The sequence below is a fragment of the Lates calcarifer genome, linkage group LG12 (assembly GCF_001640805.2).
Source record: "Lates calcarifer isolate ASB-BC8 linkage group LG12, TLL_Latcal_v3, whole genome shotgun sequence".
NCBI lineage: Eukaryota > Metazoa > Chordata > Actinopteri > Centropomidae > Lates > Lates calcarifer.
In genome coordinates this window covers 18,753,245-18,765,801 of record NC_066844.1, presented here as the reverse complement: position 1 = coordinate 18,765,801, position 12,557 = coordinate 18,753,245, and the positions used below count along the sequence as shown (strand labels likewise).

General features: G+C 40.9%; 2 protein-coding genes across 2 annotated transcripts; both read left to right on the top strand.

The window, feature by feature from the left end:
* The first annotated feature begins 516 nt into the window (after positions 1 to 516).
* On the top strand, positions 517 to 4,602 carry LOC108884047 (uncharacterized). The gene is made up of 4 exons (XM_018677681.2): positions 517 to 819; positions 1,717 to 2,162; positions 3,040 to 3,083; positions 3,178 to 4,602. The coding sequence occupies exons 1-4, from the start codon at positions 642 to 644 to the stop codon at positions 4,157 to 4,159; spliced, it is 1,650 nt and encodes a 549-aa protein (XP_018533197.1). The 5' UTR covers positions 517 to 641; the 3' UTR covers positions 4,160 to 4,602.
* A 665-nt stretch (positions 4,603 to 5,267) lies between these two features.
* Positions 5,268 to 11,765, top strand: slc48a1b (solute carrier family 48 member 1b). The gene is made up of 3 exons (XM_018677683.2): positions 5,268 to 5,716; positions 8,064 to 8,231; positions 10,484 to 11,765. Exons 1-3 carry the CDS (start codon positions 5,587 to 5,589, stop codon positions 10,618 to 10,620), a joined length of 435 nt encoding a protein of 144 aa, XP_018533199.1. The 5' UTR covers positions 5,268 to 5,586; the 3' UTR covers positions 10,621 to 11,765.
* The last annotated feature ends 792 nt before the right edge of the window (positions 11,766 to 12,557 follow it).

Genomic DNA, 12,557 nt, shown 5'->3' with positions numbered 1-12,557 from the left:
ATGCTTTCCTATTTTATGATAACCTTGTGTCAACCTCTGTATGCCTTTTAGTGCCCACAAAGGCATGTAGTTTATTTTTTTCTGATCTTGAGGCCCTGTCTTGTGTTAAACTATATTTTTACATGGTGTGTATGACTATAAAGTTGGACAGAAGGGAATACGATTAAGGGGTAAATACTGAGCCCGCAGTTCATTTGAACCCCAAGCATGTACATCTAGCCATGATATCAGCCTCTTCTTAATCGCAGAATTAAACCTAGTCTGAAATTTGATTCATTTTCAATATAGAAAGAGAACATTATTCAAAAAGATGTTTGGATTATATATTTTGTATGTAAACCCTGCACTTATATTTATGTTTAATATTCATACATTTGTTTTTATGAACCTACTATTTCATTCTATTCATTGATTACTAATAATCATATTGGGTGCAGATCCACCCAGATGTTAGTTGCCGACTGTCCTGCAGGGGGCGCTAAAATGACACAAAGTATAAAAACCAAAGAAGAGGAATTTTCCCAGCGGAAGTTCCTGGTCTCGTGTGCCAGTGGTTGTAGTCTTTCAAGACTGTTCGCGGGTCGCCTTCTGCAGTTTCAGAGTGAAATTCATATTACTTAGATGCAACTTTTGTGTTCAAAATGTCGAACACTAAACTCCAGACCTTTCGGAGCTTTCTAACGGAGCGGTTTACCGCCGTGGCTGTGGAGATATTTGTAGAAGTTGAAACTATTGTAGAGGCGTGTTACGAGGAAAACAAACGCCTGCGGAGCATACTGCACATGGTGCTTAACCCCGAGATAAAGTTACCGAGGATAGGTTTGTTACTTCAGTTTAATTTAACTAAAGCTCAGCTGACACGTTAGTTGCTACAACATAACTTGAAATACTAAGTCACACCAGTGCGAAGTCAATATGTTTCTGCATCGACTTGAAAATGAGCTAGTAGAAGAATAGCATGAAATATAAACAATGAGAAATTAACGCTAGCGATCTAAAGTAGTCTTCGTTGTTATGTTCTGTTTTGTCTGCAGTACTGTTACGTTACATCTTTAAGAGTAACAGTAGTTATGAGTAAGTCATGAATCCACAGCAGTGTCCAATACAATGCTAGATGTAAATATGCATTCAGGTTGCAGTTTATTAGGTGCACCTAATTAAACCTAATGCACTCTAATACAGCAGTTCTGTAACTGTGTTAAAGAGGTGTTGCTCGTTTTGGAGGCTGTAGTTTGTGGTGCTGCTGAACTGTATTGCTTTATGTAGATTCAAATCAATGAGATTAGACCATACAACAGACGCACCTCTTTGTAACATTGCAGTACACTTCAGTAGCACCACAGACTCCAAAATGATCATACAGTTGAATTAACTCTTCTTTAACGCAACTGAACATTATAACCTTCATTAAAGTATACTTTTTGTAGGACTGTTGTATTAGACTGCGTTAGTTTTTGGTAGGTGTTCCTAATAAACATACCAGTGAGAGGAAATTTGTTGTGGTTTAGCTTTGAGTAAAGGCTTTTGCTGTCATGTAAATACAGCACCAAACTACAATTTGGAGGTGATTGTGCTTCACTTAGCCAAAATATGCTGTTTTATACCATTTCTCATGCATGGATTGCAGCTTTAAATGGCCATTACTGTGTTTACACCTTTATGAGGCATGGGATGTATAGTATAAATATTGGTGCTTTTCTTTTTTCCCTACAATAGATGATAGTCGATGCATCAGAGCAACCACAGATGTCAGAGAGAAGCCCCCTGAGCTGAGCTCTGCAGTGGACCGGGAAATATCAGAGCCTCTGCCCAAAAAACCTAAAGAGGAGCAAATTGAATGTGATATAAGTTTAGAATCAGAACAAGAAGAAGAAGAACTGGGGGGAGCTGACTATGCAGTTATCCCAGGCTGTGTGAAAAGTGACCCAGATGAAGAAGATGACAACACACCTTGCCTCACTGACTTGTTTCACATTCAAGTGGTGGAATGCGACCCCAGCTCCCCAGCCACTTTTTCGGGTGTTGAAGGGAACAATGAACACGAGGACAGTTCCTCACCAGACTCTGATGCAGTCACTGATTGCCCACAGCTATCCAGAAGTGAAGAAAGTGCAAGTGAAAGTCGGGAACCTGAAAGACATTATAACACGTCAATGACAATGGTAAGCTTGACAAAATACCTCAGAAGCCCACAGATCTGAAGCATTTGATGAATAAACCTGGCTGTGACAGGCTGGAGAAGCTTTGTAAACACTACAGTATCGGACGACAACTTCTTAATTATCAATCAACAGTTTTCAATTTTCATGTAACCGCAGAAATGTGAAGAGTTGTTTGCTTTTCCCCTTTTCCTTTAACATTTTAAAAACATATTTGTGGCCCCTGGTAACTTGTGATCATGATTACTAATTAAATTGTAAATCAGTGATCAATACTAAATGATGAAATAGATCAAGCTGGTGCAAATAGTGCTTTGCAGCCCAAGTTCACAGTTTGTTTCAGTGTGTCTAGTTCAACTGTGTCTGGGAAAACATGGGGATTTTTCATGCAGCTCTCAAGCCATGGGAACAAATAAAGCATACAAGAACATAATTTCACTGTTTAAATATGATAATCACTTCCAGAGGTCAGTCCGAAACCACATAGTTAAGTCAGTACTTGTAACTTAATTTCCGAAATTTACATCAGCTGTCCTCAAACCAAGAAATCCAGATTTGTCCCTTCTGGCTCACTTAAGCCTAACTTTTAATTCAGTTTAAGTTGAGGTTTTCCTCCTGAACTCTTCCCTGCCTGAGTCAAATGAACTGAACTTTTAGTCAGAAGAGACTTCCACAAAAAGATGCATATAAGGTGGTTTTTAGGTCGGAATATGTCCTGGAAATATCCAGGAAAATCTTTAAATAAAAACAGTGGAAAAACATCTTGATGCCCTGAAGGACTGGTATAGAATGTTTTGTTCACGTTGCAAGCCTGGTTTGTTTTTAGCAGCTGAAGCATGAATAATGAGTTTTTTGTTGTTGTTTTCTTTTTTTCAAATAGAAGTCAGAACAACCCCTGCAGAAAACCAAGCTAGAATTACCAAGGTAAGAATGGTGAAACTCCGAATGACCACAGTTATTTTGATGCATTGCTGCCCGGTTGCTTACATGGCTAATGAATTTAATCTGTTTCATACAGGATGATGCCAAACAAGTCTTTAATTCCTACACCACCTGACTTCCCATCCTTCTTGGCGAGGCTCACTGAAGCCTTCAAGGATGTTTCTGATGACACAAAGCCTCTGATAACCAAAATGGGCCTCACAGCAGATGTGGAATTGGTGGACTGTGCTTTTGGTAAAGTCCCTAAAGGTAGCCCCCTGTCCTACCAGTGCCCTGTGCCATCGAGTAAGGATTACGAAGCTCACGATGATGCTCCCCCTCGACCGCTGCTTCCCCTGTCCGATCACAGACTGGAGCCAGTGTCGGCTCCTCCTACCCTCAGCGCTAGAGAGCAGGAACACATGAACACCATGCAGGTCACCTGGGAGGACGCGCACAGTCTCGAGCACTCCACACGTGGATGCAAGCGGTCTTTAGAGGAGCTCAGGAAACAGCACTTGACCAGCCGTTTCAGGGAGATCTGCAAACTTCAACCAGGACAGAGCCACGCAGAGCGCATGATATTAAAGATACGGAATGGACTCCCCAGATGCAAGACGGTACAGGTAGAAGAAGAGATGAAGACTGAAGCACTTCGGGAATACTGTCAGCATATGTGTGTCAACTGGTACCCCTGTGGTATGGTTGTCCACCCAAATGCTCCATGGTTGGGGGCACAGCCAGACGGGTTGGTGTACGACCCCAATGAGAAGCCCAGTTTCGGGCTGGTGCACATCAGATGTCTCAGGTTCCGAAGCCTTGTTGACTGCGGGTTCCTGATCTGCCGGGATGGAGTCTTAAAACTAAGGACGAACCACTCATACTATTGGCACATCCAAGGAGAGATGATGGTGACAGGCACATCGTGGTGTGATCTGTTTGTCTTCTCCAGAGAAGACATACTGGTTCAACGCATCTACCGGGACAAAGTTCTCATCGAGGTTATGAGGAAGAAGTTGCATGATTTCTTTTTCCGTTATTATCTGCAAAGTCTGTTTGACACTGATGTCACAGCTTGAGTGTTTGTGGTGTTGTCACACTTTTGTCATGCACTACATGTTGTTTCCTCAGTTTCCTTCTCTAACCTCTACTGTTCTACTGGCATTAAATATGAAACGTTTACTACAAGTTCCATCAAGTCTAGTCTAGACTAAGTTTGTGTTTTTGTTCATATGTTCTGAAAATTGTCTCTCAAGTATGTTTTCATTAGCCACAGATTTTTTTTTTTTAATCCTCTGTGTTTTCTTGTACTTTGAGATGACTGCTGAAACCACCAGGTCTTTGATGCAATTAGACATTGAATTGAGTTTCTATTTGCTGTGTTTACCCCTCTTATTCTCTCCAAAGACACTCTGTTCTAGGGCTGCATTTACTCTATTTTCATTATTGATCAGTCTGCTCATCTTTTATGTACTTGACACAACTTTGAATGTTCTTAAATAAAAATTCTCATTTCTAACCACATAAAGTCTGTGTCTGTAGTTTTAAATAACCCCAGTGTTCTGTATGGGTTCCTGTAGACACTGATCCCCCTTTAAAACAACATCCTTGTCACTCTTTTATCAGCACAGTGGTTTATGACTTCTAATTTAATTTAATGAGAAATTTACTTATAAACGTGATTTGTACTGGTCAAATCAGAAAACGAAGCAGTGCAGCTGTAAAACAAGAAAAATTCAAGAAATTTTAAATGCTGCATTTTGGTGATAGGTGTTAACAGCACTCCTTACGCAGCACTATCCTTGCTTGTTAATAATGTAAAATCTGTTCCTGTATTCCTTCTCTCTCAGGCAGAGAGAAGGAATACATATTTGTCCATTTGTAATTCACAAAACATCACCATCACATGCAAGCTCTGTATATGACAAAGACACAAAGTTTTTAGTACAATCAGATTAAAAAAAAAAAAAGCCTATTAGAGGGAAAACAATTGATTAATTTGATACAGTTACTACTGTTATTTTCACACATACAGCATTAATCTCTATGGGACTCCAAAGTTGAGGAGGTGAAGTTAAAGTCAGCAAAGCAGAAGGGTTAGTGTGGGGACAGCTGACATATTGTTAGCTCCTGTAGAGGGCGCTGTGTTGACTCACCATGTCACTGAACAGATCTCTTTGGTTAGTATCAGATGACGTAGGGTGAAGTAATATGTGTTTTTTGCAGCTGGATAGAAAAAAACAGAAACGCTTTGTCATGTTTCACACTTTGGCCTGAGTGTGTGTGACAGAAACGATTAGTCAGCAGGACAAACACATTTAGTCACATTCTCCTGGGCCTGTTTGAAGACTGACCGGATGCAGTTGTTTTTAAATTAGCAGCTCGCTCTCTCTCTCTTTCCCTCACACACACACACACACACACACACACACAAACACAGTCGGTTCTCCTCTGGCCGTGTCTCTGCTTTTCTCCCCACGCCGCATCTGTGAGTTTTTTTGTGATTATGGCTGTAAATAAAACGTACATTAGTATCGGCTATTCCTCGTTTGGAATGCTTATGGGCTTCTCTGCTTTCCTGGTGTGGAACATCGTGTACAACCAGCCGTGGACTGCGGCCATGGGAGGACTGTCAGGTAAACACCGCCGCTGTCTGTCCCTCAGCTGTTGTTTTGTCCTTTAACTATGTGTTTATGTGCCCTGTCGCATGCGTGTGTTTATTACAACAGTGACCTACTCCTCGGTGTGAAGGTGTCCCGGTTACTAAACCTACTGACTGCAAAATGAGTCCAAACTTGTTTTAGAAGGGCAGAAGTGTCAACTGATCAACGGTGTCATTCAGTCAACTCAAATTGTTTTCTTGAATTAAAGGTTTATTATAACCTTAGTGATTTTAAAAAAAAGCATTATAAGATGAAGACATATAAAAATAAAGGCTACTAAGTATGAATTTATTGGGTTATAATGGCAATTTTCCTTGGTTATAAAATACCCTATAAAGCACACTGTCAATGTTTTGCTTGTTTTATTCCACATATAAATCATCCATGCTTTATATTCTTAAACCAATGTCTCAAAGTGTGTTGCAGTGTTTCATATCGTTGAACGGTATTCTTTACACTTCTTCAGGCAGATGTTGGTTCCATTTTATAATCCATAAATTTCTGTTAAAGTTTCACGCTGCACTGACATGAATAGAGGCCACTGTTTGCTTAGAGCGCATGAAAACACTTACAACAAGTAAATTGTTGGTATTAATGTGCAGTAAAATGCACTTAAACAACAATAGTAAGATGATTTGAATTTGGACTGATTTTACACACTTAGTGTTTAAATGGATTTACTAATGAAAATTGGAAAAGATTTGCCGCATTAGTTTCCGTTCAGTCTACCAAAAAAAGACAGGATAGTTCTGCACAGTTATGTAATGAGCTGTGTTAAGAGTTGTTTCTGTGAATCTGACCTTTGAGCCACTGCTGAGATTTGCAAGTCCATATCTATAAACTCTGCTCTCATCCGTTCACAGGATGTACTGTAATCAGTTTTAGTGGTTGTTAAATAAACCAGGTCCCAAAGATCAGACTGACTAGTCTGTGCTCTTTCCATAAGCTGCCAAGACCAGAGACCTACTTACATGACATTGACCCTGTTGTCTGACAGGTTTGCAACAATATAAAATGTTGCTGATATCTGAGAGGTGAACACTCCATGACAACTAGAGGCTAATTTCATTAGCACTGCCTGCAGCCTGCTCCATGCCTATTTTGTTTGCATGCTGGTGAATGTGGGTGTGAATTAAGCATGCTCATCATGTGCTCACTCACTATACAACCACATGCACCAAACATTCACTAAAACACTGAGACTTAAGCAGAAGCTGCTGTCAGCTGGGGAACATGAAGAGAAGAAGAAGAAGAAGTGTGATTCATTGACTCAGCAACTGGTAACCTGCAGTGTCATGATGTGTCAACTGCTGAAAATGCATGCTCACCCCTGCTGCCACCAAAAGTTCATGACCATCCAAACACAGATCAGCAGCCGTTATGTCGCAGCCCATTATATAACAGTCGGCAAGACATATCATCAGGTTTTAAACTGTTTTCCAAACTTCCAGGCTGCCACTGATTTCTACTCACTTCAGTTATGTATGAAACTGTATGTGCATCAGAGTTTACCGTCGCTTGGTTTCTTTTTGGTCATCAATGATTTGAGAGTCATCTGCTGAAAACCACACTTTCTAACGCAGGAAGTAATAATTAGGGAAGGCACACACCAATCCCTGACCCTGGATCAATATCAGGATCCATACTGACCGTATTGGTCAGACACAACTGATTCCTTCAAAATACAGATTCCCTGTCAATGTCACTATAAAATTCAGTGTTTCTGCTGGCAGTTACATTGATTTAAATCACAACGAGCCACCAACTGAGCTTATAGAACCACAGCAACCCTCTGCTTCATGGTATCTTACATAAAAATGACTCCACAGAGTTCCACGCAGTGAGGTATGTGGATTTTAAATTTGGAGAAAAAAATTTGGAGTCAGAATCCTGACTTGATGTTTTGGAATCTCTGCTGGGAGAGAAGAAGTCAGAACAGTGTATATTTAAGTTAGGCTACATTGTTTTCATGCCACCCACGTCTGCTTATTGTTTGTTGTTATTGAGGTATACAATAGCTTTTGAATGCAGTACTTTACTAGTTTTCAGAGCTTTCAATTGCTTATTGCAACTGTGTTACAATACAACAATAACATGAAAAAAAGGTTTCAGGTTTCCGGATGGGGAAATGTCCTGAAATAAGCTGGAAACAGCGGCTGCCTGATGGGCAGAATATTATAAATAACCCTGAAGTTATTTGGTCTAAACCTGCAAGCGCTGCCAGTATATCAGCACTGCCTTTTTTTGAGTGATTTAGTTGGCTGAAAATGAACTTGTCCACCAAGACTTAACTGCATGTCTGTATGTGTTTGTACCTCAGGTGTGCTGGCACTTTGGACCTTGATCACTCACATCATGTACCTGCAGGACTACTGGAGGACCTGGCTGAAAGGCCTCAAGTTCTTCTTATTCATTGGGGTTTTCTTCTCGCTGCTGGCAGTCATAGCCTTCATCACCTTCCTGTCTGTTGCCATCAGCAGGAGAGAGTGTAAGTGTTCCTCTCTTTCAAATAACCTGGTGCGTGCAGTGTTCTTTACCAAATGCATTGATGTACTGGGTTATAGTATAATCAGACCAGTTACTTTTTGTCATCCTCCCTGTCACTGGCTCTTCTTATATGACCTGATAAGGCAGCAAACTAAGCAGAGTGTCCCAGTGGAGTTTTGTGTCAACTCAACTCAACCTGTCGTTATTATTTCTACTTAGCCTGCAGATTTTCTCAAAATCCCTGAATCCCCTTTAACAACCTCTGGGGCAATTAACAGAGAAAATGTTACATATCTTATCCTGAAACATGATGTACAATGAAGGCTCATACAGTCCCAGTTACAATCTCTCCCTTTATAAATGTTCAACATCACCTTAAGGCCACCCCGGCCCACATATTTTTGTAGTTGTTTCCATGGCTTGGCCTGGACTCCTTGGTCATAATAAAGGGAACTCTTAATGCTACAGCAAACAAGGATAGACAATAGACAATAGAGTGCTTCAAACTTTGTGGCAGTAGTTTGAGGAAGGCCCTTTCCTGTTTCAGTCTGAAGTGCCCCCTGTGCACACAGCCAGGCCCGTTACAGAAATGGATTTAACGACTTTAGGGTGGAAGGACTTGGCCAGCCTGATCAGATCCCTGATGCGAACCCCATCCAACACCTGCAACAGTCAAAAATAACACTGAAGGAGCTGCAAAGATCCACAATGGAGATATCCATAGAACTACTTTAAGCTGTACACTCCACAGAGTGGCGCTTTATAGGCGAGTGGCCCAAAAAAAAGTAATTGGTTAAAAATAAGAAAACATGTTTGGAGTTTGTCAAACAGCATGTGGCAGACTCCTCAAACACATGGAAGAGGGTTCTGTGGTCAGATGAAACTAAAATTCAACTTTCTGGCCATCGATGGGAAACGCTATGTGTGGTGCAAACCCAACACTTCCCATCACCCTAAGAACATCATTCCCACAATGAAGCTTGGTGGTAGCAGCACCAGGCTGTGCGGATGCTTTTCACTGGAAAACTGGTCAGGTTTGAAGAAAAGATGGATGGGGCTAAATACAGAGCAGTTTTTGAGGAAAATCTGTTTTAATCTGCCAGAGATTTGAGACTGGGATGAAGGCTCAGCTTCCAGTCTGACAGTGACCCTAACCATACTGCTAAAGCTGTGGTTGAATGGTTTAAACTGAAACATGTATATGTCTTGGGATTGGACAGTAAAAGCCTCAACTGAGTTGAAAATCTGAGGCATGACTTGACGATTGCTTTACACCAACACAACCCATCCAGCTTGAAGGAGCTGGGGCAATTTTTCCTCAAAGAACGGGCAAAAATCCCAGGGGCTAGATGTGCTAAGCAAACAGAGACATAGCTAAAAGTTACTCACAGCTGTAATTGCAGCAAAAGATGGCTCTACAAAGTATTGCATTTAGGGAAGTGAATACTAATGGACACTCAAGATTTCTGTGTGTGTCTCAGTAAAAAATATTTTGCACCTTCAAAGTGGTAAGCTTTCTCAAGGCACTGTAGATACAAATTGGACTACTCATCTCTAAATGTGTTTTGAAGTCATGATAAACAACAGTACTTTTGCTGAAATGAATGAGGGTAAAGCTGGAATGGATTTTTTTTCCTCCTTATATGATTTCTTTATTGCTTTTGTTTGTGATTCCATTTCAGCCAGTTTGTTTTAAATTTATCCCTGTTAATAACCCCGATTTCAAAGTTCTAGATAGCTACCAGAGGTATCAGTGATAGCAATATCACACATGTATTTGCAGAATAATCTTAAGACTTTTCTTTTTTTTTGCCAAATATGACAGATGTCAGATCAAGATTTCTTGCTCTGAGCAGACATGTGATCAGTCACTAGAGAGTTGATCCCAAAGGTTACTCACTTTTGCAAAACGTGCCTTTTTCATCACTTTCAGGGAAGAACTTTTTTACTTTTAGTCCTGATCTTTAGAGAGTTCTTAAGTGTAATTATTAGAAGACATAGATTGTGGCCTCATAACCCAGCATCAGCGTCCAACCTCAGTGATGTCCTTGCGTCTGAATGGGGGGGTAAATCCTTGGAGGAAGGTTCCAACATCCTGTGGAAAACACAAGAGTGGAAACTGTCAAAGTAGCTTATTAACACCTGTGGCTTTAGAATGAGATGTTTAATGCTATTTACTGTATGTTAGGCCAGACATATGCATGAATATGAAAAATACACCAGCTAATCTGACCGTCTCCCCCCCTCCCACAGCCCTCACTAACCCTCAGAGCCTCTACCTGTCCTGTGTGTGGAGTTTCATGAGTCTGAAGTGGTCCTTCCTGCTCGCCCTGTCCGCTCACCGCTACCGCAAAGAGTTCGCTGACATCAGCATCCTCAGTGACTTCTGAGAGCTTTATTAAACATCCCACAGTGACCACTCAGACTCTACAGCACACTCACCGTGCCAGCATCCCAACCTGAGAGCGTCACAGTGTTCGAGAGACCGAGGACACTTTAAGAGGTATCAGGGGGGAGTATGAAAGAACATTGTGTTGAGGATGAGCACCAGTGTCTCCCCACCGAAAACCTCTTCTGTTTTTATGTGTGCAGGATTTGTTGCTGACTCTGACACTTTACAGACAAACGGCGCCCTGTTTTTTATACGATCCTTGACAGATTTTATTCTCTTACATTTTCACTTCCTCAGCATACTGCTTAGTCACGCATCCGCACAATTTCTTCCTGACAAAGTAAATCGAAAATGTGGTCTTTTTTAACCGTGACTCAGTGAAGGGAGTTGCTGTGTTTCAACACACTCCTCAGGGGTAATTATCAGTTGCAGCCACTAGAGGGAGTCACTTCTCCAACAATTAAGTAACATGTACAGTATGTGTACTTTGTGATTTTACATTTATGTATTTTCTTTTCTCTATATCAGTGAATGATGAAATAGCCTTAAGACAGACATGTTTCCACATACAGTTGACAAAATGTGTATATCACAGTGGTGAATGCAATGCTTTAATGTTGATGTACATCCACACACTGCTGTGAGTGTGTCAGGGTGTTGCAGAGGGCAGGTCACCCAAAATCTTGCAACATTAAAGCCAATGGATTCATGTGCAATGCCAAATAAGCACCACGTGTACTGATTCAATGCATTACTGAACTATGAAGGGGCATTTTTGATGTAAAGAGTGTTTTTTGTATTATTTTTTAGCAGTGTGACTAAGAATACTCAAAGAAAAGGACAGCGTTAGATATCATAAGTGTGAAGACGTGCCTCGGCCGGGAGCTTTGATTCACAGCAGCAGTGATCCCACCAATGTGCATGCTCAAGTATCCATGTTGTTTTATGATAAATCATTGTCATCAAAAACCTTGTTGCTCAATGAGATTTTTTTTTATTTCCTTTAAATGTTTATCTCTGTACACTACCATGTTAGAAATGAAGTATAACATTGTGTAGCCACATGCGTTACTTGATTGAATGAGTGTGAGTTTGTACAGGAGTGTGTCTGAGAGTCCTGATAATAAAATATGTTTTTTGACATTCCCTGTGCTGGTGTTGTTTTTGCAATGAAATCTTAAAATAGCCCATGCCAGTGGCTAACAACCGTTCCTCTTTTATGAGAAGGAATGTGTCGACATCTTTTACAGTTTCTGTTCCTCTGAAACATTGAATTCCTTTCTGTGTTTCAAAGGAAATGCAACAACAAAAAAAAAAAAGAAAGAAAAAGAAAGTTTTTATTTAGTTATTATTTTCTTCATAAGACTTATGACTGAAAGTGCAAGGTGCCACACATTCCCTTCCCACTAAGTCCGAGAGGTCAAGGGGGGTCAGTGTCGGGCATTAGGAGTGGGATTTGCGCCATGAGAGGAATGAACCGCTTCTTTCCACCCACCCCAAGCCACATTTATGAAGAAAAAACACCCCACAGCATCGCAATCGCAACGGCAAATGCAGACCAATAACCTGCACTTTGAAGTCAAGGCAATTATTCCATCCATCCACATTTTTATTTTGTCCCTCAAAGGGAGTGTGGGGGTGTGGGTGGGGGTTGGGGCAAGGGGGGTGGAGGTGTGGGGGAGGTTTTGGTGTATGATTTTGTTAAGGTGGCCGCCTGATAGAAGGGACTTTGAAGTTGATGTGAAAAATATGTGACTGAATTATTACGGCAGCTATCAGTGTTTGGTGCATTATAATTCATCAAGCGATTGTTTTATGGGACAATATCTGGTGGAAAATGTGTCTCTTGTATCCTCCCTGCAGCTGTTAGAGGAAAAAAAGAAATTCTACTATGCTAAGTACTGAGGAAAGTGAGTCTGGCGTGGTGTTTTGTTA

What these genes read in the sequence shown, in the direction of transcription:
- LOC108884047 (XM_018677681.2), top strand. Translation starts at nt 642, where the DNA reads ATGTCGAACACTAAACTCCAGACCTTTCGGAGCTTTCTAACGGAGCGG. An exon ending in ATAACACGTCAATGACAATG is followed by an intron (nt 2,163 to 3,039) that starts GTAAGCTTGACA and finishes TTTTTCAAATAG; the next exon opens with AAGTCAGAACAACCCCTGCA. An exon ending in ACCAAGCTAGAATTACCAAG is followed by an intron (nt 3,084 to 3,177) that starts GTAAGAATGGTG and finishes TGTTTCATACAG; the next exon opens with GATGATGCCAAACAAGTCTT.
- slc48a1b (XM_018677683.2), top strand. Translation starts at nt 5,587, where the DNA reads ATGGCTGTAAATAAAACGTACATTAGTATCGGCTATTCCTCGTTTGGA. An exon ending in GGCCATGGGAGGACTGTCAG is followed by an intron (nt 5,717 to 8,063) that starts GTAAACACCGCC and finishes TTTGTACCTCAG; the next exon opens with GTGTGCTGGCACTTTGGACC. An exon ending in TGCCATCAGCAGGAGAGAGT is followed by an intron (nt 8,232 to 10,483) that starts GTAAGTGTTCCT and finishes CCCCTCCCACAG; the next exon opens with CCCTCACTAACCCTCAGAGC.